Source organism: Rhineura floridana, chromosome 14, assembly GCF_030035675.1.
Source record: "Rhineura floridana isolate rRhiFlo1 chromosome 14, rRhiFlo1.hap2, whole genome shotgun sequence".
Classification (NCBI taxonomy): Eukaryota; Metazoa; Chordata; class Lepidosauria; order Squamata; family Rhineuridae; genus Rhineura; species Rhineura floridana.
Window position 1 is genome coordinate 3,410,286 of NC_084493.1, and position 24,303 is coordinate 3,434,588.

At 45.6% G+C, this 24,303-nt stretch overlaps 1 protein-coding gene across 2 annotated transcripts in view; it reads left to right on the forward strand.

The window, feature by feature from the left end:
- Positions 1-24,303, forward strand: part of MEGF11 (multiple EGF like domains 11) — a 366,020-nt gene that overhangs the window by 284,544 nt on the left and 57,173 nt on the right. For both annotated transcript variants that reach the window (XM_061595615.1, XM_061595614.1), the window contains exons 12-14: positions 233-353; positions 1,902-2,065; positions 3,786-3,888. In XM_061595615.1, coding sequence (XP_061451599.1) covers positions 233-353; positions 1,902-2,065; positions 3,786-3,888 — 388 coding nt within the window. The remainder of the gene's footprint in view (positions 1-232; positions 354-1,901; positions 2,066-3,785; positions 3,889-24,303) is intronic.

Consider the following 24,303-nt stretch of genomic DNA (forward strand, 5'->3'; position numbering starts at 1 on the left):
TCTCCACAGTCACAATTTCCCCCTCATCATGGAGTACAAGCAACCGTGTAAATGCCAAACCAGCTTTCTTCCACCACCACCTCCAACACACCTGCACATAGCCCCATGTTCAAAAGCAATTGCACATGCTGAATAAATTTTTGGTGCAAAAGCCCTCATTTCTGGTCAGGATTTCCTGGGCCTCGTCCTTCTCCTCCTCCTTCCTCAACCTGGTTTCATTTTTGGTTTGCAGGGAGAGGATTGCTCTATCACATGTGCAGCCGGAATGTATGGAGCCAACTGCTCATTGATTTGCGACTGCAGAAATGACGGCGGGTGTTCCCCAGTGGATGGTTCATGCTTTTGCAGAGAAGGTAAATGTTGTCTCACTTCAAGGGTCACTGTGAGGTAACATAAACCATACTCTTCTGTGCTAAAATTCTCACTCAGTGGCTGCAGGCTGTAAAGGACGTCAGGATCTCTAGAGTCAGTAGTAAATGGTATTATTGAGCATTATGTTGCCTTTCTGGGTTGATGTTGCAGTTTACCAGGAATTGAGTAATACTGGTGTACCCCTGCCACTATGACAGTGGACACATGCATGGCTGTCTCTTGATGATGCGGTGACTTTCCTTCTGGGAGGAAGGGCAGCATATAAATTTAATAAAATAAATGTAGGATGGGCTGAAATGGAGCAAATGCTTCATAGTCACTTTGTACCTTTAGGTGCAAAGACTTGTGTACACCTAAAAATGTTATTTTGCATTGTTTGTTGCTGCTGCTGTATTTTATTAGTTAATAATTTTATATTATGAACTTTGATCATACAGTAAATTGTGTATTACTGTGCCTATCACATGGGTACAATGATCAGGGATGGGTTTTGCTTCTGCTACAGCGACAAACATGGGAAGCTGCCTTAAACTGAGATATTCAACTAATTTTTGCTCAGAGGAGACCCACTGAAATTAATAGCCATGACTAAATTAGCTCCATTAATTGCAGTGGGTCTACTCTGAACAAACATTAGTTGAATACAACCCACGGAGTCAGGCCATTGGTCCATCTAAGTTAGTGTTCTCTTCATTGACTGGCAGTTGCTCTCCAAGATTTCAGACAGGGCCTTCTCCCAGTCCTGCGTGGAGACATTGCAGATTGTCCCTGTGACCTTCTGCCTGCAAAGCAGATGCTCTACCACTGAACTACGGCCCTTCCCCAAACCTGCATAATATGTCATCATGGCCCTCAGGTAGAATTTTCATGTCACCTCTAACACAACGCTGCGGAACTGAGTGCGTTCACACACTTTGCTTCACTTGTGAGGGTTGAATTCTCAATTGACGAGAAATCAAGTGATGTGTGTGAACATGAGAACCAGCTTGAATCCCATGTTTGCTTTTGAGCTTTTCTCTCTCTCTTCCATTTTACACAATCTCATGTGGCTAACACTGCCCTCCCAAAACACCAGCCATTGCCATACTATCTCAAGCGTGCTCTGTCCTTCTGAGTAGAAACACAGCATACCATCTAGACACACGTTTGCCTTGTATGTGATGCACACAATGGGTATCATATCTAAAATGGGTGCCTTTTCCAAGAAAGATAGGCAATGCAAGCTGGGGGTAGCTAGGGCCAGCCCAGCTAACCCAGGGGAAGGACAAGATGGCGCCTTCATTCCATGCACCAAATTTAACTGGACTAGCCATTGAATCTTCCTTCTGCACTGGTGCCTGCTAAAGCACTTGAGGGCAGCTGGCTAGCTTGGGGGTGCAGGAAAGATTGCACAGCACATGCACTTTTGCTGGCCCCATACCTCTCAGCATCTGTTACCCAAGGCAGCCTCCTTGCTCAGCCTACTAGCCAGGCACCCCCTGATGCGGGAAGCAGTTGGTACATGTGACTTGTGCTGTGTCTTGTTCCAGGGTGGCAGGGAGTGGATTGTTCCATTCCATGCCCAAGTGGCACTTGGGGTCTCAGCTGCAACCAGACATGTTACTGTGCCAACGGAGCTGCCTGCAACCCCACGGATGGATTCTGCGTTTGCTCTCCTGGCTGGCAAGGGGATTTCTGTGACCAGCCCTGCCCTGTAAGTCTTCCTTTGATCCTCATCTGGGACAATAATTGAGATGCCCTTGACTCAAGAACAGAGTGAAAAAGAGAGGGCCAAAGCTAGTTTTAAGTGTTGTGTGTGAAAATGCCCAGAGAACAGTGGTTAGGGCTGTCTAGGCTAGATCACAGGGACAAGGTGTCCATTTGCTTACCACCTTCAGGCATGAAGGCTGCAAGGCATTGATGGTCCCTCCACCTTTTGCAGAAAGGAGCACCTGTGCACTCAAAGGCCCTGTTTGATTAGGCCAAAGGCCTTTCTGATGTGGCAGTCTGTTTCCAGCGGCAACCAATCGGATGTCTCTGGTGTTGGGTCCTCCGGTGGCTGGTAGACAAATCAGAGTTTTAGTAAATTAGCAGAGTTGAGCTTAGTGTAGCTTGCTCAGCACTCAGTGCTGCATGGGTGTGATTTTACTTGAGAGAAAGCGAGCTTTTACCTTGCTTTGAATCACTCAGGCTTAGACGAAGGCAACTGCTGTCTGCAGCATCTGGTAACTGGAGGTCTGCTGCCTATGTAGTGTGAACATGGGAGGTTCCATTGAGGTCTCATGGCAACTGGCAATAGACCGGGCCTCCGTGAATTTCTCTCATTTTTTCAAGGAAAGAAAAAGATGACAGACTCCAGTACTGCTGGTCGTGGGCTGTTTATCAAGCTTATCGCTTTTCAAGAAACTCTCCTCCGTTAGGAGCTAAAGACAAAGCAAAAGTTTTAACACGTACGATAGTTTAAAAACAACATCATTATCACAGATAAAACAAGACAAAAATACCTCCCATATCACTTAAAAAGTGTACACAGAAATTTCTCTTACAAAAGATACATGCTAACGCATTTAATCACAATACAAACACTCCCTTTTTTAAAACCATGTAAACCGGTAACACAATTTATGGCAGTGACTTCCATAAGTTAACTGCACATTGCATAAAGCAGATGGAGTTCAGATTTTGCCAAGGTTGATATGGTGCCAAATGAGAGAAGGAAGGAGAGGGAGACAGACAGTATCAGTGCAGACTTGTGGTTCTGATGTCAGTGAGGCACTGAATCTGCTCCAGCTTTTAGTCCAAACTTTCAGGCACTTTTTAGGACCTTGGACAGCTCCTTGAAAGTTCAGACTAAAACCCGGAGCAGATCCAATGCCCCACTAACGTCAGAGCCGCCAGATAGCCAGATAGCTAAATACATGTTGGAGGCAGGGGTGTAGTCGTCCAGGGTCTCAGGGGGTCTTAGACCCTTTACTTTTTTGGGAGCAGGGTCCCAGCAGGGTCCCTATGTCTTCAGCATCCATGAGACAATCAGCACGAAAGGGGGGGTGTTAGCCATTGAGAAGAGTCTTCTAACATGCTTCCTTGTCCTGTCCTGCTTATTGGAGCCAATCAGAGTGAAAGGAGATGAGTCAGCCACTGAAAAGACTCTTCTCAGCAGCTAACACAAGTCCCTTTCATGCTGATTGACTTCTAAGAACATCTGTTGTGGGAGAAGGCATGCGTGGGAAGGACTGAGGAGGGTGGAGATGATGACAGAGAGCAAGCAAGTGATGGGGTGTGGCATGGCTATCATGAAGGAACCCTGCACTTCTGGATTTGCCACTACTGGTTGGAGGTATCTCTATAAGTGTTACAGATCTACATGTGATGGTAGAATTCACAGATATAGGTAAAAATAACAGTTTTTCACTCTGTGTTTCTCTTTCTGGAAGGACGGGACATTCGGTCTGAACTGCAGTGAACACTGTGAGTGTAGCCATGCAGATGGGTGTGATCCTGTTACGGGTTACTGCTGCTGTCTTGCTGGTTGGACAGGTAAAATGTCACCCAATCAGTTATGTTATTCTAAAGCTCAGTCTGTGACCAGTTCAGGTGGCACATGTTGGCTTTAAACCTTGGGGTGTTCTTTGCTTTTGTTATGCGATCAAGGTCAGTGAAATTTACACTGTTGCCTTAAGGCCCCTCCAGACTGGTGGGGCATTTCGGGGATGTGTGTTCTGCAACACATCATTGACACAATACAGTAGGGCCCCGCTTCACAGCGCTTCGCTTTACAGCAATTCACTAATACAGCGGTCTCAATTAGACGCAATTAGACTAAAGCCCCACTCATACGGCGCTTGTTCTGCTTTTACTGCGGTTTTCGGGCATCACGCACCATTCTATTCAATGGGTCCTGCTTTACAGTGGTTTTCACTTTACAGCAGGGGTCCGGAACGTAACCCGCTGTATGAGTGGGGCCCTACTGTAATAGTGGTGGATTTATACTGGACTGCCCACACATCATTCCATTTTATTAGTTGTTCCGCTGTGCTTCCCGAATGATACAACATTATTGCCATCTGGAGGGATGCTCATGGGCTACAGCACAACAAAAGCAGGACAAAAAACAACCCTGGTGTGCGGTATGAAAGCCACAGGATTTCAGCAGGAAGTTATGGGGCAGGCCCTGACTGGAAATGAAGGAGTATGTCTGTCCTGAAACTGTTGCAGGTGCAAACAATATTGAAAATGGGATCGTATATAAACACCCCAATACCACCATATGCACAGATCATCTTGACTGCATAATAAACAAGATGGGCGGTATCCAGCATTCTCTGTCTGCTAGCGTAAGGGCTCTTGCGCTAGTGGATGGATTAGTTTTAATGTTGCACAACAGAGGAATCCAACACAGCAGTTGGGCTGGTAGAAACCTGTTGCACAATAGTTTGCACAATTTATTGTGCAACGAAGTGACCAGCAGCCTGCTTTTGCATTCTCTTGCATAGCAACATTCCGCTGGCGCAAATCCTAGGCTAGATACCTGCGAAGTGTGTGCAGTGCTTTCTGAAATCTGAGGAGCCTGAGTAAGATTTCCAAGGGTTGGAGGTGAGGATCCAGAGCCCAGTGTAGCTTCTTGCATTGCCCCAGTAGCAAAACTGGAACAAATTCTGTAAAGAGGATGGATGGTGCAGATTTTTGTTCCATTTGTTTAAACTGTCCAGGCCCCAGAATCCAATTTATACAGAATTCCATTTATTACTCCTGAGTTCTGAAGTCTCCTGTCATTGGGTAAGAGGTTCCCTGCTCTGGAATTTCACTCATATTTCTCACTGAACATAGGAAGCCACCTTATAATGAATCAGACCATTGGTCCATCTAGCTCAGTATTGTCTACACTGGCTGGCAGCGGCTCTCCAAGGTTTCAGGCAGGGGTCTCTCCCAGCCCCACCTGGAGATGCCAGGGGTTGAACCCGGGACCTTCTGCATGCGAGGCAGATGCTGTACCACTGAGCTAAAGGGAGAGGTGCACTGTGTGAGGCAGCATATATATATATATATATATATCACATTTTCCTTGCTAAGTTATTGCCAAATGACTCTTGTCTGTGTTAAGAACTTCATCATAAAGCCCAGAATTCTCCCAGATGCTGCCATCCTGTGTTGATGGTTGGTGTTACGCATGGACAAATGTTGCAGTGCACTCTGTCATCCCCATTTTACTCACAGAAGACTGAAGCCAAGAAGTAGAGGAAGGTTCTCCATTTACGATTGTGTCTGGGATGGGCAACGCTTGCCAGCGATGACTCTGTTTAATTCAAAAAGCCAGTGGTTTCTGCAGCTAATAGCCTTCTTTTTAGAAATGCTGTTTCAACTTCACCGCTATGGCTGCAGAGTCACACTGAGTAACAGCTGCGGCTGCGAAGATGCGTTAGTGATTTATTTATTTTATTTTTATTTATTTATTTTATTTAATTTATATACCGCCCTAAGCCAAAAAGGCTCTCTGGGCGGTGTACATAAAAGATAAAACAAGCAAAATATATAAATACAGTAAATATAACAGAATCAAAAGTCAAAACAACAAACAACAACAACCAAGCAACATCAAAATATAACAATAATAAGATACTGTTTAAAATACACGATAAAAATAATTATTAAGATACATTCTAAAATGCCTGGGAGTATAAAAAGGTTTTCACCTGGCGCCAAAAAGATAGCAGCGTCGGCGCCAGGCGTACCTCTTCGGGGAGACTATTCCACAATTCGGGGGCCACCACCGAGAAGGCCCTAGTTCCGGTCACCACCCTCCGAGCTTCTCGATGGGATGGCACTCGGAGGAGGGCCTTAGATGTCGAGCGCATTGTACGGGTAGGTTCGTATTGGGAGAGGCGTTCCACCATGTATTGCGGTCCCATGCCGTGTAGGGCTTTATAGGTCAAAACCAACACTTTGAATTTAGCCCAGAAACAAATAGGAAGCCAGTGCAGACGGGCCAGAACGGGTGTTATATGAGCGGACCTTCTGGTCCGCATCAGTTGTCTGGCCGCTGCATTCTGGACTAGCTGTAGTTTCCGAACTATCTTCAAGGGCAGCCCAACGTAGAGTGCATTGCACTACTCCAACCTAGAAGTTACCAGAGCGTGAACAACTGAGGCGAGGTCATCACTGTCCAGATAGGGACGTAGCTGGGCTACCAGTCGAAGATGGTAAAAAGCGTTCCGTGCCACCGAGGCCACCTGAGCCTCGAGAGACAAGGAAGGATCGAAAAGGACTCCCAAGCTACGAACCTGTTCCTTCAAGGGGAGTGTAACCCCATCAAGAACAGGATGAACATCCTCCATCTGGGCAGTGAAGGCACTCACCAACAGCGTCTCGGTCTTGTCTGGATTGAGCTTCAGTTTGTTAGCCCCCATCCAGTCCATTATCGCGGTCAGGCAACGGTTTAGCACATTAACAGCCTCACCTGAAGAGGATGAAAAGGAGAAATAGAGTTGTGTGTCATCAGCATACTGATGACAACACACCCCAAAACTCCTGATGACCGCACCCAGCGGCTGCATGTAGATGTTGAAAAGCATGGGGGACAGTACCGATCCCTGCGGGACTCCACAATGGAGAGTCCAGGGTGTCGAGCAGTGTTCCCCAAGCACTATCTTCTGGTGACGACCCACCAAGTAGGAGCGGAGCCACTGCCAAGCAGTACCCCCGACTCCCAACTCCGTGAGTCTCCCCAGAAGGATACCATGGTCGATGGTATCAAAAGCAGCTGAGAGATCAAGGAGAATCAACAGAGTCACACTCCCCCTGTCCCTCTCCCAACAAAGGTCATCATACAGGGCGACCAAGGCTGTTTCGGTGCCAAAACCGGGCCTGAAACCGGATTGAAATGGATCAAGATAATCAGTGTCATCCAAGAGCCCCTGGAGCTGGCCGGCAACCACCCATTCTAGCACCTTGCCCAGGAACGGAACATTCGCCACAGGTCTATAGTTGTTCAAGTTATCTGGGTCCAAGGAGGGTTTCTTCAGGAGCGGTCTCACCACCGCCTCTTTTAGGCAGTCAGGGACCACTCCCTCTCTTAAAGAGGCATTTATTACCTCCTTGCCCCAGCCAGCGGTTCCGGTCCTGCCAGCTTTCACCAGCCAAGAGGGGCAAGGATCACCTGCACCAGTCCAAGAATCTTGTCAACATCCTCGAGCTGCACCGACTGAAACTCATCCAATAAATGAGGACAAGACCGTGATCTGGATGCTTCATTAGGACCAGCTGCTATAATATTGGAGTCTAAGTCCCGACGAATGCATGCGATCTTATCTTGGAAGTGCCTGGCGAACTCTTCACAGCGGGCTACAGATGAGTCTATAATATCCCGAGGGCCAGAATGTAAAAGCGCTCGTACAGTTTTAAAGAGCTCCGCTGGGCGGGAAAGAGATGCCTTAATTGTGGCAGCAAAATATCTCTTTTTTGCTGCCCTCACCGCTACTATGTACCGCTTAGAACAGGCACTTACCAAGGCATAATGATAGGATTTCTTAGGAAATTTGGCTGCTGTCCTCAATGGGAGAGATTTGGACCAGTATTAAAAACTCAGCCACTGTGCCCTGGGTTCTGGAGCACTGGGCTTTAATTACTGATGATGGACAACTAAGCTAAAACAACAAAGAGACTTGCTGCACCTTTACCAAATGTATTGTGGCATAAGCAGGAATTGTGCATAAGCAGTGGAGTCCACTGGGACCAGTCAATGGGAGACATCTGGACCAGTATTAAAAACTCAGCCACTGTGCCCCAGGTCCTGGAGCACTGGGCTTTAATTACTGCTGATGGACAACTTTTGCCACCTTCTCTCTGTTGAGTAGTGTCATGGTCACAGTGGTGAGCCCTTCTGAGAAAACGACGGGGCTGCAGAGGAAACGATGTGGAGGTTTCCCAAATCAAAAGGTGACTTTTTTATAATTAAGCAGCATGGGAGGAAGAAAACAAGGAGGAAAGAAAAGAAGAGTGAGAGAGGGGAGTTAGGTTGCTTAGAAACCATTTACAGTGGGGCCTTGGCGGTGTGCAATTGCATGCGCTGGCAGAGATCCCCCACTGCCCCTTTGATCGATAGCCCTGTCAGCAATCCCCCTGCCATGCCAGGGACAAAGTCCACAAGGGCAGCTGCATGACCCTGGGGTTGCTAAAACAACAAAGAGTCTTGCTGCACCTTTACCAAATGTATTGTGGCATAAGCAGGAATTGCCCGCAAAACAGGCTCTGGATCCCTTGGGAGATCCCTTGGGAGATCTGACTTCTTCAAACGCTTGCCCTGCTATGGACTAGCAAGCCTCAGTCTCCCCATCTGCCTTGTTTCTCCCACCTGTGAAAAGAAAGTAAGAGTGATCTACTTCTTGGGATGGTTGAAAAGGTGAGAAGCATGGGAGAAATAACGTCTCACAGGTAGAACTGCCTGTTTCTTCAGCTGGGAGTGGATTCAGTGCATTATTCCCTGTAAGTCATGAACCTTCCCTGGAAGCAGCACCGTCAAGTTGGCTGTTCTACATCTTAGAGCCAAACTACACAGTGAAAAATATGTGGTGCAGCATACTTTGGACTGTACCATTAGGATGCAAGGGTGTGTGACAACTAGGGGTGGTGGAGCATTCAGAGAGATTTGGAAATGGTACCAGAAATCACATCCATTTGCCTGTTTGTTCTCAACCTAGAATGGAAATCTAGAATGGAAATTCATGACTCTGACCATGGCCTTTAAAAAGGCCAAAGCCAGAAATACCAAAATACAGAAATATTGTGTGTTGCTAGTGCTGTACCACTTCAGGGTGCAAAGACTAGCATACTTTGAAAAACTTGTAATATTTTCCAAATCATGTTAGGAGCATAGGAGCCTGTCATACACCGACATGAGTCCATCTAGCTCAATATTGTCAACACTGACCGGCAGGAGTTTTCCAAGATTTTGGTCAGGGAGTCTTTCCCAGTCCTACCTGAAAATGCTGGGTGTTGAAACTGGGACCCTCGGCATACGAAGCAGGTGTTTTGCTGCTGAACAACTCTCAGTGGTTTCTCATTTGGCATGATGATTTTAATGCGGTATGAATTTTCCTCCACCTCCTGTCTGCAAAGTATGACAGTGAAGAAGTGCTTTTTAAGAAATTGTACTTGCAGTTTCAAGTTACAGGGCTCAAACATCGGATTCTCGCGGCTGCTTAATGTTGTTATTTGAACATGTGAAGCACACCACATTGTCCATTTTGCAAATTCGACATCATCAATAATAGCGTGTCTAAACTAGTTGTGGGGTGGGAAGGGTGGAAAACACCTGCCCTGAATTTTGTGCTAATGACATGGCCTAGAAAAGATCAGAAAAGTTGAAGTGTTTTTGAAGACTTTGCTCTCTCAGCTCATTTGTGTGAGCCAATTCAAATGGCTCTCTGATCCTAATGGCCAATGAAAGCCTGATCTAAAAAAGGTTATTCCATGTGTTCAGCCCCCACACATGTGAGGTTTGCATTGATGTCAGTGGCTAAGTGCAAAAGATCAAGGGGAGGGGAAATAGCAGGATTTCCCCCCTTTAATGTAGGTTCTCAAGATGCTACTCATTAAAAAAAAAACCCTCTCACCGATAGTATGAATGAGGCAGACAGGAAACTCAGGGAGACAGACCTTGGATGAAAGTCTGTTGGGCCGTGTGCAGGATGTTTGTGTTTCAATTTCACCTTTCTCATCCATACAAGGTAACAATAGAATTTTGGAATATATGTCCATGTGTGGGACAATGAGAAACAATCAGGTTTAAGCGGCCATAGCTCAGTAGAGAAGGGGATAGCTCAATGGCAGAACATCTGCTTTGCATGTAGATCAGGTGTGGGGAACCTTTGGCCCTCCAGATGTTGCTGATTCTACAGGCTCCAACTTCTACAGTGTGGAAGGGATGTTTTTGGAGGCTAATACTCTGAGGAATGTGGAAGGGTGTCTGCAGGCTGCAAGGATCCAGGGGGAGCCCCCTTTGAGTGGAGCAGGTTATTATTGCCTCCTCATCTTTGTCTTCCTCAAAGTAGAGTAAGGGGCTTGATTCAGGGGTCATGATGAGACAACGTTGATCACCCCTGTTACCTTCTGCAGTTGAAGAGGGCTCTCTGAGTAGTACACATTTGCCATGGTAGCCTCAGACTCTCAGCATCCCTGGATTACTTGATAATGTGATCAACTTTGCTCTGCCTTTGCCAAGACCGCGGTCAGAGATTATACCCCAGAGCTGCTGCCTCCTCTGCCCTCTTTCTACCACAGCCTGATCCACCAGGTGATTGAGGAACAGTGCTAGTAATGAGCATCACCAAAAGTGTCAAGAGTGTAAACTTTCCCAGAAAAGCTGGGGCTGTGACTTGTTGAGGCCCAGAACAGAGCAGTTGTGGTAGATTTGAAATTTTTGAGAGAACCCTGTGCTGTTGACTAAGGGAGTTAACGGTGTAGAGAAGCAAGTAACTGGCGGGGCACAGATAAGGTTGGCTTTGAGGCACGGAAATCTGAGTGGGAAAGCCGCATTGGGAAGCAGAGAGCGACATTCTTGACTGTCACTCAAACTATGAATCCTGTTCCTTTTCTCCTGTGGATGCATTAATTCAGGAGAACCGATAAAGGCTTTTAAAAAAAAAACTCAGGGGAAGGCCTTTTTGAATTTTGAGAGAAACGGCCCCTTTGACAGTGAGCTGGGAGGTATTTTTAACTTTGGGTTTGTGAGCAGATAATACAGGAGAGAAATGGAAAGAGGACTGTTTTTGATCTGCTTTGTGAAAAGCGAAGTTATTTTATAACATCATTGTTTTACTAATTTGAATCTGTCCCCCTCAGCTGTTGTACCGCTTGGCTTGAGGAAGTTAATGTTATGTTCCGAGCTAGCATATGGTTGGCACTTAATTAACGTTAAATACTCAGGCTGTATTTTATTCTGAGATTCTTGTAAAGCGCAGAAGTCAGCATAGAAGTCAGCATCCTGACAACCTCAACTTTCATAGTATGATTCTTTTTCTCTTTTTTAACAAAAAAAAGTTTCTAATCCTTATGACAATGAAGCATCTGGGCAGTGCCTCTTGAAACCTGAGGGCCAGTTCACAGTGTGCGGTTGCTGCTGGGGTCAGCCATTGCAAACTGAACACCACCACGAAAAGAATTAGCATCATCCCCTCACAATGCTTCAAACCTAATGCATGTGGTGGAATCAGCCAACATGTACCATTGCAAATCATCTAGTGTCAGTTCACAAATGCAGGTTCCTTGCACATGTGGATGGGCCATCACATATTTAGCACAAGGAGCTGCTTTATGCCAAGTCAGACGACTGGTCTATCTAGCTCAAGCCTTATCCACATGGGAACATTATTTCGTACTAAAGATGCTGTTTTTACCTCCATTTTCTGTTTGCACCATCCACAGTGGCAAAATGCCAGCTGCAGACACATTGTTATCTATTCACACTGAGGGGAAGGATCAATCATGCAGTTTTCTAATAACCACACCTTCTAATTTAACATTTCCACTCCCTCTGGTTGCTTGGCAACTAAGCATGCTGAGTTTGTTCTACCAACTGCATGTAGGTTCCATTTTTAAAAAAACAAAGAAACCCGGAAGTGCAATTATTTGTATTTTCACTGGTATGATACAGTTGAAATGCAAATCTTTGTTTGAGCAGTGTTATTCTTTTGTACACAAGTTAGGGGGAAAAGAAAAATAACAGCACCATTTGCAGCAACACAAAAAAGGCCAGCAGAATGGAGGAGAGCAATGATAGCTCTCTGTGCCTTCCTGTGACTAGCAGAATAAATTATGCAAAATATAAGCAAGTGCATGCAGATTTTCTGGATGTGCAGAACTCATGGAGGAGGTTGAATTCTGTTCCTCCTGCCACAGAGTTTAGGTTACCTTTTTTCTTTTTTTTTCTTTTTTAAAAAAATGGAATTGGGCTGCCTTCAAGTCGATTCCAACTTATGGTGACCCTGTGAATAGGGTTTTCATGGTAAGCGGTGTTCAGAGGGGGTTTACCATTGCCTTCCTCTGAGGTTGAAAGGCAAGGTCACCCAGTGAGCTTCATGGCTGTGTGGGGATTTGAACCCTGGTCTCCTAGGTTGTAGTCCAACACCTTAACCACTACACTGCACTGGCTCTGTTCATTTTAAAAGGCAGAGTATAAATAGCTTTGTCCTCAGGGAAACCTTTCCTCATCATTTGGGGTACAGTGAGCTTATAACAGGTCACTCTTTCAAACAAGCAATATCTGCCCAGAGGTTAAATGGAAGGCACTTCCAGACTGTCACTATTTTGGGGTGGGATTCAATCACATACTGGCAGATTCAGATTGTGCAATAATAGTTGATTGTGTGACTCTGTGCAACACATCCACTTTCCCCAAAATATTGGACTTTTTGTTATAAGGAAGGTGATGGGGAAGTGCGCTGGAAAGTGTTGGGGAGCACTTGCTTTGATATCATACCATCTAACCTCCCCACAAATAAATCAGAGTAAATGCTCATCAAATATCCAGAGTTGTGTAATCTCCTGCAAACAAATCAGGTTGATGTTCAATAAACAGGTCATCTGGACCCTAGAGGCACCCACCTAGAGCCTCACAGTGCATTTTAGTGCATTATTAGGTGTGCATTTGAAAAGGCTTTTGTCTGTTACCAGTTCCTATTCATCCTCTTCTGCTGTGCTGCATAGAAAACATTAGATTGAAACCTTTCTGCATTTGCATTAAGTTGCCATTTTCTGTCTGTCTGCTCCCATTATCTTTGCATTTTGCATTTAATCACTTTTGGTAACTGTATCCCAGATTCTGAAGCTAATAATTTATTTCTGTGATATTCCCATATCCTTAAATTATCCTTTAAGATAAGGGAGAGCTGGACATTTTAGTAGGCCAGCTAAGGTTTTACTCTCTCCTTTTAAAAAGAGAAGCATCTTTTTCCATCTGAAATGGGAGCACTTAGCTTTCTGGCTTCTGTGAGTGCCCTCTAAGTCTTTAAATGTATCATAAACCTATTAGAAATCAGCTTTAATTTTTCATTGGCTTAATTTCAAGTGAGATGATAAGATTTTAATGTCCTCCTTTTGCTTAAAAATTCTCTCTTTGACAGGGAACCTCTCAGGATGGCTCCTGCTAATACAGGACTATTTTTTTTAATTTAATCTGCATTTGCCAAGATATCAAAGGCTCCACTGATATCCCCTCATTAATTGGGGCTCTGGAACTTCTTGATGCAGTACCTAACTCAGCAGAACTAGATCAGTGTCATGGACAAGTTTATTTTTTGTTTGCCCAAAAGATTCTCCAAGGAGACTTTTTTAGAGCATGAACTAGAATTATACCTTTGCCAAAAGAGAGAGAGAGAGAGAGAGAGAGATTTTTAAAATAGAATATACCTCATCTTCTACAATAAATGAATTAATATGGGTGGAAGGAAAGTGAAAGGATCAGAGCTCAGAAAAGTTACTTTTTTGAACTACAACTCCCATCAGCCCCAGCAAGCATGGCCACTGGATTGGGCTGATGGGAATTGTAGTTCAAAAAAGTAACTTTTCCAAGCTCTGGAAAGGATTATACTTTGGAAGCCCACTCTCACCTTAATGCAATGATGAGGAACCTGTGGCCTTCCAGATGTTGATGGGCTTGAATCTCCCATCAGTCCCTGTCAGTTTGGTGGTCAGGGATGATGGGAGCTTAAGTGCAGCATCTGGGGGGGCTCAGGTGCCCCCACCCTGCCTTAAGGATATAGCCCAGCCTTCCCTGTCCTTGAGCCCCTCCAGATGTTCTGGATGACAACTCCATCAGCCCAGCTGACACAACCTTCCTTCCAGGCTGGGGAAGGCTGGCACAGCAAAGTGGTGAACGATGGATGGATGTTGAGGGTCCCCGGTTCAAATCTCACCTCCACCATGGACTCATTTGGCAATGAAGATAATATGGGAGCATTTTCAAAGCTCAGCTTTGTCTACACTAACTGGCTGCGGCTCCCCAACATTTCACACAGGAGTTTCTCCCAGCCCTACTGGGAGATGTCCGGGACTGAACTTGAGAACTTCTGCTTGTAAACCAAACTTCCAACCACTGAGCTACCCAGTCACATTCCTAGGCCACAACAAGATGCAGATAGACACTCCCCAGCCCTCCCCACCTGCACACCAAAAAGAGCTAGGAATCTAGAAGAGGCGCTCCACCCGTGGAACCAGCTGCCTGCGACGCAATGGCATGCTGAGATGGCACAAGACAGAAGCCAGGGGCAACGTGCAGGGCATAAGAGTGCACGTGAAACCTGTGCCACCCAGGCAGGTAAGCCAAGTTGTGCCAATGTACCACTAACACAGGACACACCTGGGCATTCCTCCTCATCCAACTCTAAAACACAAGAAGCAAGAAAGTGCCCAGGCTGACATTACGCGCACTCGTGCAGGGCTCCCAAGAATAGATCTCCCCCTTGGAAGTCTCTCCCCCCAGCCCCAAATGTTTCTATTCTGTGCATGACTCCTATTTGGATGAAGGCCAGCCTAGACGTGTGATGCAAGCAGGGGCTCAACAGGCAAACTCCTCTACCATCTGCTTCAGAGGTGATCCAATGATCTGAGCGCACCCGGAACAAAGATGTGGCAGGATTTTATCCCAAAAGCAGCAGCAAGAAGAAGTAGAGCCTGATGGGATGAGGGCAAGGCCGGCGCAAGTAATTGTTCAGAAAAGATAGCAAACAGCCTCCTCTATAGGAGATTTGGGAGGGAGCTCTAATTATTTTCTTGTGCCACCCTAATGTGTCCCAGTGCTTCGTTTGAGAATTATTGCCTCAAGTTGCACCCTCTCTGTCCCTGCTTCTCCCCACCCCCCATGTTCTCATTCCTCCTTGGCACTTGACATGGAGCTAATCAGATGCAATCCTTTCAAATGTCCCTATTGAGTTTCCCTCTATCCAGCCCAGAATGCAGCAGCATGCATGGTACACGCGGCCAAGTGTGTGCCTGTAATCGTTAATGAGTAGATTTAGGGACAAGCTGTTAGGCACCAAGGCAAGAATGTAGCAGTAGAAACAAAACAGAGTTATTGGGAAGGACAAACCAACGACGAAGCACCGGATTATAAGATATAAGTGAGCCCTGTGTTGTCTGACATCAGCATTGCGTCGACAACTTTGCAAAAAATCTCTTCTAGATACTTAGGAAGCTGCCTTATACCTAGGGATGTAAGAAGGCATTGTTTTCTGTTCCATCCTGTATACACTGCATGCGGCACTGTTTCCTTTCCACTGCAGTTTGCTTTCAGCCAAAAAACTGCAGTATTCATCTCACCTGCTCTGGCAACATTACGTAAATTACATTGTCATTATGTTATTTTGCCCCATTCTTTCAGTGCAAAGGAAACATAATGCAAATGGGGGGGACCATAATCAATTACATATCATTTGTGGACTGAGAGCAACAACAGTGAATATGGATCATATTCACTGGACACAGGATGATTAAGCAAACTTCTACAATTTTCCACTCCCATTCCCATTTTCATTGGAATTCTATGATATCCCAACTTATACCAAGTTAGATCATCGGTCCATCTAGCGCAGTAATGTCTACACTGGCTGACAGCAGCTCTCCAAGGTTTCAGGCAAGAGTCTCCCAGCCCTACCTGGACTTGCCGGGGATTGAACTTGGGACCTTCTGCATGCAAAGCAGATGCTCTACTGGTGACCCACAGCCCTTTCCCTGTACTCGTGGTACATTTGCTGTGGTGTTGGACTGGCAAAGTTTTGTGAAAGATGCTTGGTTCTTCATGCCCAGGTGAAGGGCTTGTAAGGGTCCTTGCTCTGATTCTATGGGCTCTGGTTCAAGGAGCTCCTGCCTCCCAGTCATCCTTGAGTTTGATGGTTCCCTGATCACCAACATCCAGCTCAGTACCAGGAACCTGCTCCAACACCTTAGCTGGTGATGCTCTTGTTTCCGACTCAGTGTCCTGGTCATTGCTGGGCTCCTGGGTATGAATGGGCTCCATTTCTGCAATAATAGGATTTGTCATTGGATTATTATTTCTGATATTCTCTATCTTTGCAGAGAGAATTTTGAAGTAGCAACTCTCTGTGACTGGTTTCCGATTCATTCTTCTTTTCAATTCATTTTTTAAAATTCGCTTTGAAATCATTGATAGTTTGAGTGATACTTGTATCAGTCTACTTTCTGTGAGCTCTTCAAATGTGTATTTACTTTCACTGATATGAATGAAGTGTTGATTGTAACTGACAGACAGAAAGCAGCAGCAGGGGAATGAGATGTTGATTGTAAGCAGCAGGGGGAAAGACCCTGACTTGATTATCTGCCTTATTCTGCTCTGCAGTGCACTTGAAAAGGAATGTAAACAGGCAATAATTACATAGTTCAGAATAAAGATCAATACCAGTGAAGACTCGTGAATAAATAGCGATTAAAATATCAATAATTCTCTGCAAAGCAAAAAAAATCAGATGAGATCAGAAAAATGAAAAGATATTGGAGGAAAAAAGAATTGGATCATGAACAACTAGCAGGGGGCCACACTTAAAATGGGAATGTAAAAAAGGAAAGGATTCTATCGCTACTCCTGGGTCATGGCAGATGGGAGGATTGCCTTCCCTTATGTTTGGGAGATGAGATGGGGCTGGGCATTAAGATCCCTTTGGTTTCTGTGACTGACATGTACCACCAAATCTGCAGCTTCGACAGGATCCTGCGGCCTGCAGTAAATAGGACATCATCTCTGCACTTACAGAACCGGTCCTTTCCATCACTATTCAGATGTCGAAGAGGAGCAGCTGTTATGACTCCATGTCATGCAGAGATGACGGAGGAGAGTGGCAGGGTGTTTAGTGTCAGATCCACCCTATCTATTGAAGTCCTGTCAAAGCTGAAGATTGTGATGAAGAGGGGGTTTTTAAAGGTGGGGGGAGGAGAGAGAGAACTCAGAGAAAAAAATAATTCTAGTTATACGTTAATCTATCAATCTCCTCATAGATCCTTCTCTCTCTCTCTCTGTCTCTCTCTCTCAACAAGAGGAAAGGAAGCTGCATCCTGTAATTTCTCCAGGTCCTACATCCCAGGGAAAAAAATAGATTCAGTTCTGTAGCAAGATCTCCCCCCACCTTACAAACACTCCACCACAGTCCAGGGGATAGAAGGAAGGAGAGCCAGAGAGAAGCCTCCAGCTCTCATTTGGAGAAGTCTGGCTGTATTGTCTAGAGAGGCACGAACAACCAATTTCATTCAGAGCAGGAGCTGCAGTTCAGCCATGCTAGACAGAAACAGCAAGGACAAAATCAGAGGGCGGAGGGAGGGGAGAGAGAGAGAGTTTCCTTTCTCCATGATGCAGAAACTTTCTGGGCTGGGTGGGACAAAACGTGGGATAGTCTTCATTATGGGTTGTATTCAACTATGTCCTACTCAAAGTAGATCCATTTGAAATTAATGAACCTACATTAGTCATGTCTGTTAACTTCAGTGCAACTTCTCTGAGTAGGACTAGCACTGAATACCACTCAAGGTTAATTATTGATTAATTTATATACCTTTGACTGCCCAAGTAGGCTTTTATTTGCCTACAACATTACTCCATTTTAAAATGTTTTTAAGTACTTGTTTTAACTGTGATTTTTTTTAATCAGTGATTTTAATGTTTCTTGTAAGTGGCTTGGGGTTTTTTCCAAAATCAAGCAACATATACATTTTGTTAGATAAATAAATAAATAAAATACACCATAATTAAAATAAACCATAAACAATCTCATAAAAACATTCAAAGGTCCACAGTTAAAATATGCAATAAAACAATCTCATTATAAAACACAACAATGAAACTAGGAGAGTCGGGTCAAGGGTTCAAGGGGATGCCCATGTGAACAGGTGCGTCTTCAAGAGCACCTTCCATGCTAGGAGGTTATAATACAGCAGGGGTTAACAGTTGATCTCTCTAGACTAGGAATAGCCAAAGTTGTGCCATCCAGATGTTTTGGACTCCAGCTCCCATCATCCTTGACCATTGGCCATGCTGGCCAGGGCTGGTGGAAGTTGCAAGTCCAAAACCTCCAGAGGGAACAATGTTGGCTGTCACTACTCTAGACCAGGTACGCACAGTTTCCCAGGACTTTGGCTGGCTTGCACGAGTTGAGATTCTGGTTGTCCCAAGCAGAGATCCAGGGGGTTTCCACTCTGGTATGGAATTGCCACATTTTATTTTTACTCTCTTTTTTTTTGGACAGGGCATCTCCATGATGTCCTCATCAAAGCATGTCCCCCTGCATTTTCCTATGGTTCCTGTCTCTTTTTAAAGACCATGGATAATTTAACCTTTTCACAAAGAATGTGACAGTGGCATATTAATACAGTACAGGTGTAGATTATCCTAGTGCTACTCTTCCATTTTTTAAGGATGTGTAGTTTTGATGTGTTTGTTGATTGATTAGGCAGGTGAAAATACCACCTCTGCATACCTTCACTTTTACCTTTCCTGTTGGTGTCATTTTATCAACATTTTTGTATATTTTTTAATGTCTGTCCAGGGCCAGCAGCAGGCATGACTGGGCCCTTGGGCACCAGCCTGTCCCAGGCCCACAGCGCCCACCCACACCTACCTCTCCTGCTGTGGTAAATGCTGGCTGTGCTGCGTGCACATGTCTACCATCAACCAAGATGGTGGCAGAGGCATCAGTCCCTTAGGGAAGTCTCAGCCACCATCTTGGTTGATGGCAGGCATGCACGCAGCACAGCCAGCATTCATCCCAATGGGAGACGCAGGTGAGGCGTGCAACCTACACAGTTGGAGGGGGTGCCTGGGAGCTCCCTCTCTGTGATCTGCAGCGGGGTCGGGAGCCAACACTGCCGCAGATCGCAGAGCAGGAGTGCTACCCACCCACCCTAAGTGGGGACCCTTCAGGGGCCCCTCAGCCAGGGCCTGTGCTGGCCACCCGCTGGCGCTGGCCCTGTGTCTGTATCTCTCTCCATCTTTCAATTATCACTGCAACTCCTTTTTTTTGCTACATTTTTGGAAGTATATTAAAATATTCATTCAATAGCACTTAAATGAAAGAATGTTATACTGCTAATTAAAAATTGATTTAATTTAACAAAGCAAAGCAAAACAACCCCGCTGCCTTTTCTATTGCCATCATTTCTGTGTCTCAAAATTTCAGGTAAAACAGTTTGTACTCTTTTCTTCATTGTATTGTGTGCCCTTGCATACTGCTTTTTGTCCAAAACCAAAATGACCTCAAGATGGCTCACATCAAAGCAAAACATTTCAATAGGAATGGCCCAAAAAAGAGAGACAAAAATACAATTTGCAAACAGCAATAAAATCATGACACTGAATATAAAATAAAGAAGGACTAAAGCGAACTAACTATGGTGTCTGAAAGCCTGGGAGAACAAGATAGCCACAGCCATGCAACAGAAGCCCGTTATATTCATGGCTACCTTTGCCTCCACCGTTGGAGACTCTTGCCTCTGAATACCAGTTGTTGGGAATTTCAGGTGGGCAGAGTGCTGTTGCATTCAAGCTTACAGGCTTCCCATTGGTGTCTAGATGGCCACTGTGAGAACAGGATGCTGGACTAGATGGGCCAGCGGGCTCTTCTTATGATTTTAGGGAGATGATCTGGCCATTATTGATGTCCCAATAACGCCCAAGCTGGATTGCTGCAATGTTGTGATCCCCAATGTGGTACCTGTGGGCACCAAAAGGCCCACGGAGATCGATCATGATGCCCACCAGGCTCTCTAATCCCCTTTGCACTAGATCGTGACTTATAATGGTATGCGCTGGCTGGGGCTAATGGGAGTTGTAGTTAAAAAAAGTAACTTTTCCAAGCTCTGATAATGGCTGTGTAAGTTTCTCTCCATGCCTCCAGGCACTGCCCACATTCCCATGGTCTGCTAGCCGTCATGGCTATGTTACCTCCCACCACTTTCGGAGGAAGTTTGCCTCTGAATACCACTTGCTGGGGATTGTGAATGGGGAGAGTGCTCTCACGCTCGGGTCTTGCTTGTGGGCTTCCCATAATGGGTATCAGGCTGGCCACTGTGAGAACGGGATGCTGGACTGGATGGGCCCACTTTGGCCTGATCCATCAGGGCTCTCCTCCTGTCTTATGATGGGAGTTTCACCACTGGCGCACCACTGTGGTGAAGGCCCTGTTCCAGGTTCCTACATGATAGGCCACACCCATCAACTTGACCACAAACATGCCCCCCACCCCTGTTGATCCGAGGGCTTGAGCTGGTTGCTGTGGGGAGAGGCATTCCAACAAATATGTTCAGTAATTTCTTTTAAAGGTTTCTGGAGTAATATATATTAATCTTCGACTGGTAGCCCAGCTACGTCCCTATCTGGACAGTGACGACCTCGCCTCAGTTGTTCATGCTCTGGTAACTTCTAGATTGGGCTACTGCAATGCGCTCTACGTTGGGCTGCCCTTGAAGACTGTTCGGAAACTACAGTTAGTCCAGAATGCAGCGGCCAGATTGTTGACGTGGACCAGAAGGTCCGCTCATATAACACCCGTTCTGGCCCGTCTGCACTGGCTTCCTATTTGTTTCCGGGCTAGATTCAAAGTGCTGGTTCTGACCTATAAAGCCTTACACGGCACGGGACCGCAATACCTGGTGGAGCGCCTCTCCCAATATGAACCTACCCGTACACTGCGCTCAACATCTAAGGCCCTCCTCCGAGTGCCATCCCATCGAGAAGCTCGGAGGGCAGTGACCAGAAGTAGGGCCTTTTCCATGGTGGCCCCTGAACTGTGGAACAGCCTCCCCGATGAGGTGTGCCTGGCGCCGACGCTACTATCTTTTCGGCGTCAGGTGAAAACCTTTTTATACTCCCAGGCATTTTAAAGTGTGTTTTAATAGCATTTTCATCATTATTTTGTATTCTGGATGTTGTTTGGTTCTTTTATTGTTTGTTGTTTTGTTTCTTGATTTATTGTATTTATTGTATTTATATATTGTGCTTGTTTTTATCTTTTTGTACACCGCCCAGAGAGCCTTCGGGCTTAGGGTGGTATATAAATAAAATAAAATAAAAATAAATAAATAAATAAATAAGAGCTTTAGCACAAATTTGTAAAAAATAGGGGCGTGTGTAAAAATTGACTGGCTATTCAGGTGATTTGGCTTTTCCTTGCCCCTATGGCTCTGTGACACTAACTAGTGTGGAAGTGACACACAACAAGGTGCACAGACACACACACAGAGAGAAAGCACTATTCCTCTATAGTAAATTGCAACTCCAGTTGCTCTTTATAGCAGAAGAACAAAAAGTGGGCGCTACTCTGCCAAATTATATATTTTTCATGCCAGTTTAAGTCTTATGGCTTCCCACGAAAGAATCTGGGGGGGTTGTTAGATAGTGGTGTTGAGAAGCCTCGGAGAGATCCTGGGTGCTGCTCTCCCCACCACCACCTGTCAAACAAACTAGGGTTCTCTTGTCTCCTCGGAGAGAGAGAATGATGGTTCAACCTGTCTTAAGAATGCAGTGTACATATTCCCTTAGACAACATTTTCTGGCTCGTACTCTTTAGCTGTCAAGGGTGGGGGACAGAAAAGAACGGCATCCTCCTGGTAGTTCATCCTCCAGGCTTGGTGGAGTCAGAGTATAAAACATTTAAAATAAATTTGTGTTCATGTGTGTATATATTGAGGCCATATTTATACCAGACATTTCCCAGAATTTCCAGTTCCCAGACTAGTTTAACAGTCAGTCCCTCTTCCCAGAAAATTCTAGGAATTGTAGCTCTATGAGGGGAACAGGGGTCTCCTAACAGCTCTCAGCACCCTTCACAAACTACAGTTCCCAGGATTCTTTGGGGGAAGCTGTGACTGCTTAAAGTGGAATAATAGTGGAATAAATGTATGGCGTGAATGTGGCATCAGAGAGAGAGAGAGAGAGGGGTGTAATTGTCATGTGAAATAGATACAGCAGAGTTCTGCCTTTAACACCCTAAAAGAAAACACTGGGCAGCCGTGCATTTGAAAAGCCTCTAATAAGGGCCACTCAGTGTATTTGCCATCTCTGTTTGCTAGCCTTTGGAATCTAAACATGCCTAAATGGTTTCGGCCCAGTTTATCTGAAGGACCGCCTCCAGTATCATCAGTCAGGCCGCCTCACAAGATCAGCCTCACAGGACCTTCTCTCGGTCCCTCCAGCCAAAACAGCTCGGCTGGTGCGGACCAGGAAGAGGGCGTTCTCGGTGGTGGCCCCCACCCTCTGGAATTCTCTCCCGTATGATCTCCGACATGCTTCCTCTCTGACAGGTTTCCGGAGAGCTTTAAAGACCTGGCTCTTCGGGCAGGCCTATAATCGTGGGGTAGATTAGCTTTCAGTTGTATATATGAGATGTGGTCTTATCAGAGATGTTATATATTGTATATTGTTTGTAGTATTTTAATTGTGTTGTAAGTCGCCTAGAGTGTCTGTATAGTCAGACAGATAGGCGTCTAACAAATAAAATTATTATTATTATTATTATTGTTTGAAAGGTCTGACTGCTCTCATCTGCAATTAAGGGTTGCCTTCCACCATCTCTCTGTTGTGCCAAGTCAGACTCTTCATCAGGAATCATTTTGCCCTGGGAAAATACTGCCTCATTAATCTTCGGTTAGAGGTGAATTTTCTGCCCGGGGGGGGGCAGGGGCAGAGGGCAGATGGAGATACATTGTAATCCTTCTGCCTTTTTAAAAGAAAGTTGTTGGTGTCATTCTCTCTGAAACCCAAGCCAAGAAATAATGTTCCTTAATTGCCTCCGTTTATAAATAGCCTGTCTTGCAATGAAAGAATTCTAGTCTAGAAATATTGCTGTCAAAATCGGGGAAGCGTCATGACAACTGTTACTTCCATCTCTGCTTTTTTTTAATTCCAGGAGTCTGGGCTGGCAGTATATAAAATGATGGGGGGGGGCAATCCATCATTTAGGTTAAACATTCTCATAAACCGCACAAGTTGGTCTGTGATGGAGTTAGCTCCTTGGTGGCCCTCAAGTCATAAATTACCAGCTGTGGTATTTTGGGTGCTGCCACGCAGCTTCTCACACGAGATCAGGACTCCTGTCACAACAGAAATGGAGCAAGGATGGTTAGCAAGGGTCTCTCGTTCATATAGCGATCCTGGTGGAGTTTTGGCACTAATGTGGAAAGTAGCTTTAGAAAGCATTAGGAGGGACATAGGTCTACTGTCAATGGCTATATGCTGTAGTAGGTAAACATGGAGCCACTGAGAAAGCAGAAGACCTCCGAGTGCTGATGCGGAAGACCAGTTGTAGAAGATGGCCAAGTCAAGCCAACCCAGGGAATTTTGTTGCAGCGGAGAAACTCGACTACCAATCTTACAGGTCCTAAGGGATAGGCATCCCTACCATTCTGTATTGGGGGCCTTCCCTGGGATGACTGGCTGGTTGCTGTTGGCTACGAATGTTGGGAAGGACCGTAATTCAATGGTAGAGTGTCTGCTTTGTGCAGAGCTTGGAAAAGTTACTTTTTTGAACTACAACTCCCATCAGCCCCAGCCAGCATGGCCACTGGATTGGGCTGATGGGAGTTGTAGTTCAAAAAAGTAACTTTTCCAAGCTCTGGCTTTGTGTGCCCAAGGTCCCAGGTTCAATCTTGGCATCTCCAGGTAGGGCTGGTAGAGGCTCCCTGACCCTGAGACCTTGGAGAGCTGCTGCCAGTCAGTGTAGGGAGCTAGATGGACCAACTGCCCAACTCAGTAGAAGGCAGTTTCCTATATTCCTCTGATGAAAGAGCCCAGCTATCCACGCTCCTGGGGAACCTGGCGACTTCAGCACTCGCAGCTTGGTGATTTGTGCGCTACAGGAAAGCGACGCTCGTTCCTCTCCTTCCGAGATAAGCCTGACAAAACCTGTTGCTCTTCATCTGAAGCCTCCCTTCTCCTCTTCCGAAGATAGACGGGCTGTGAGAGAC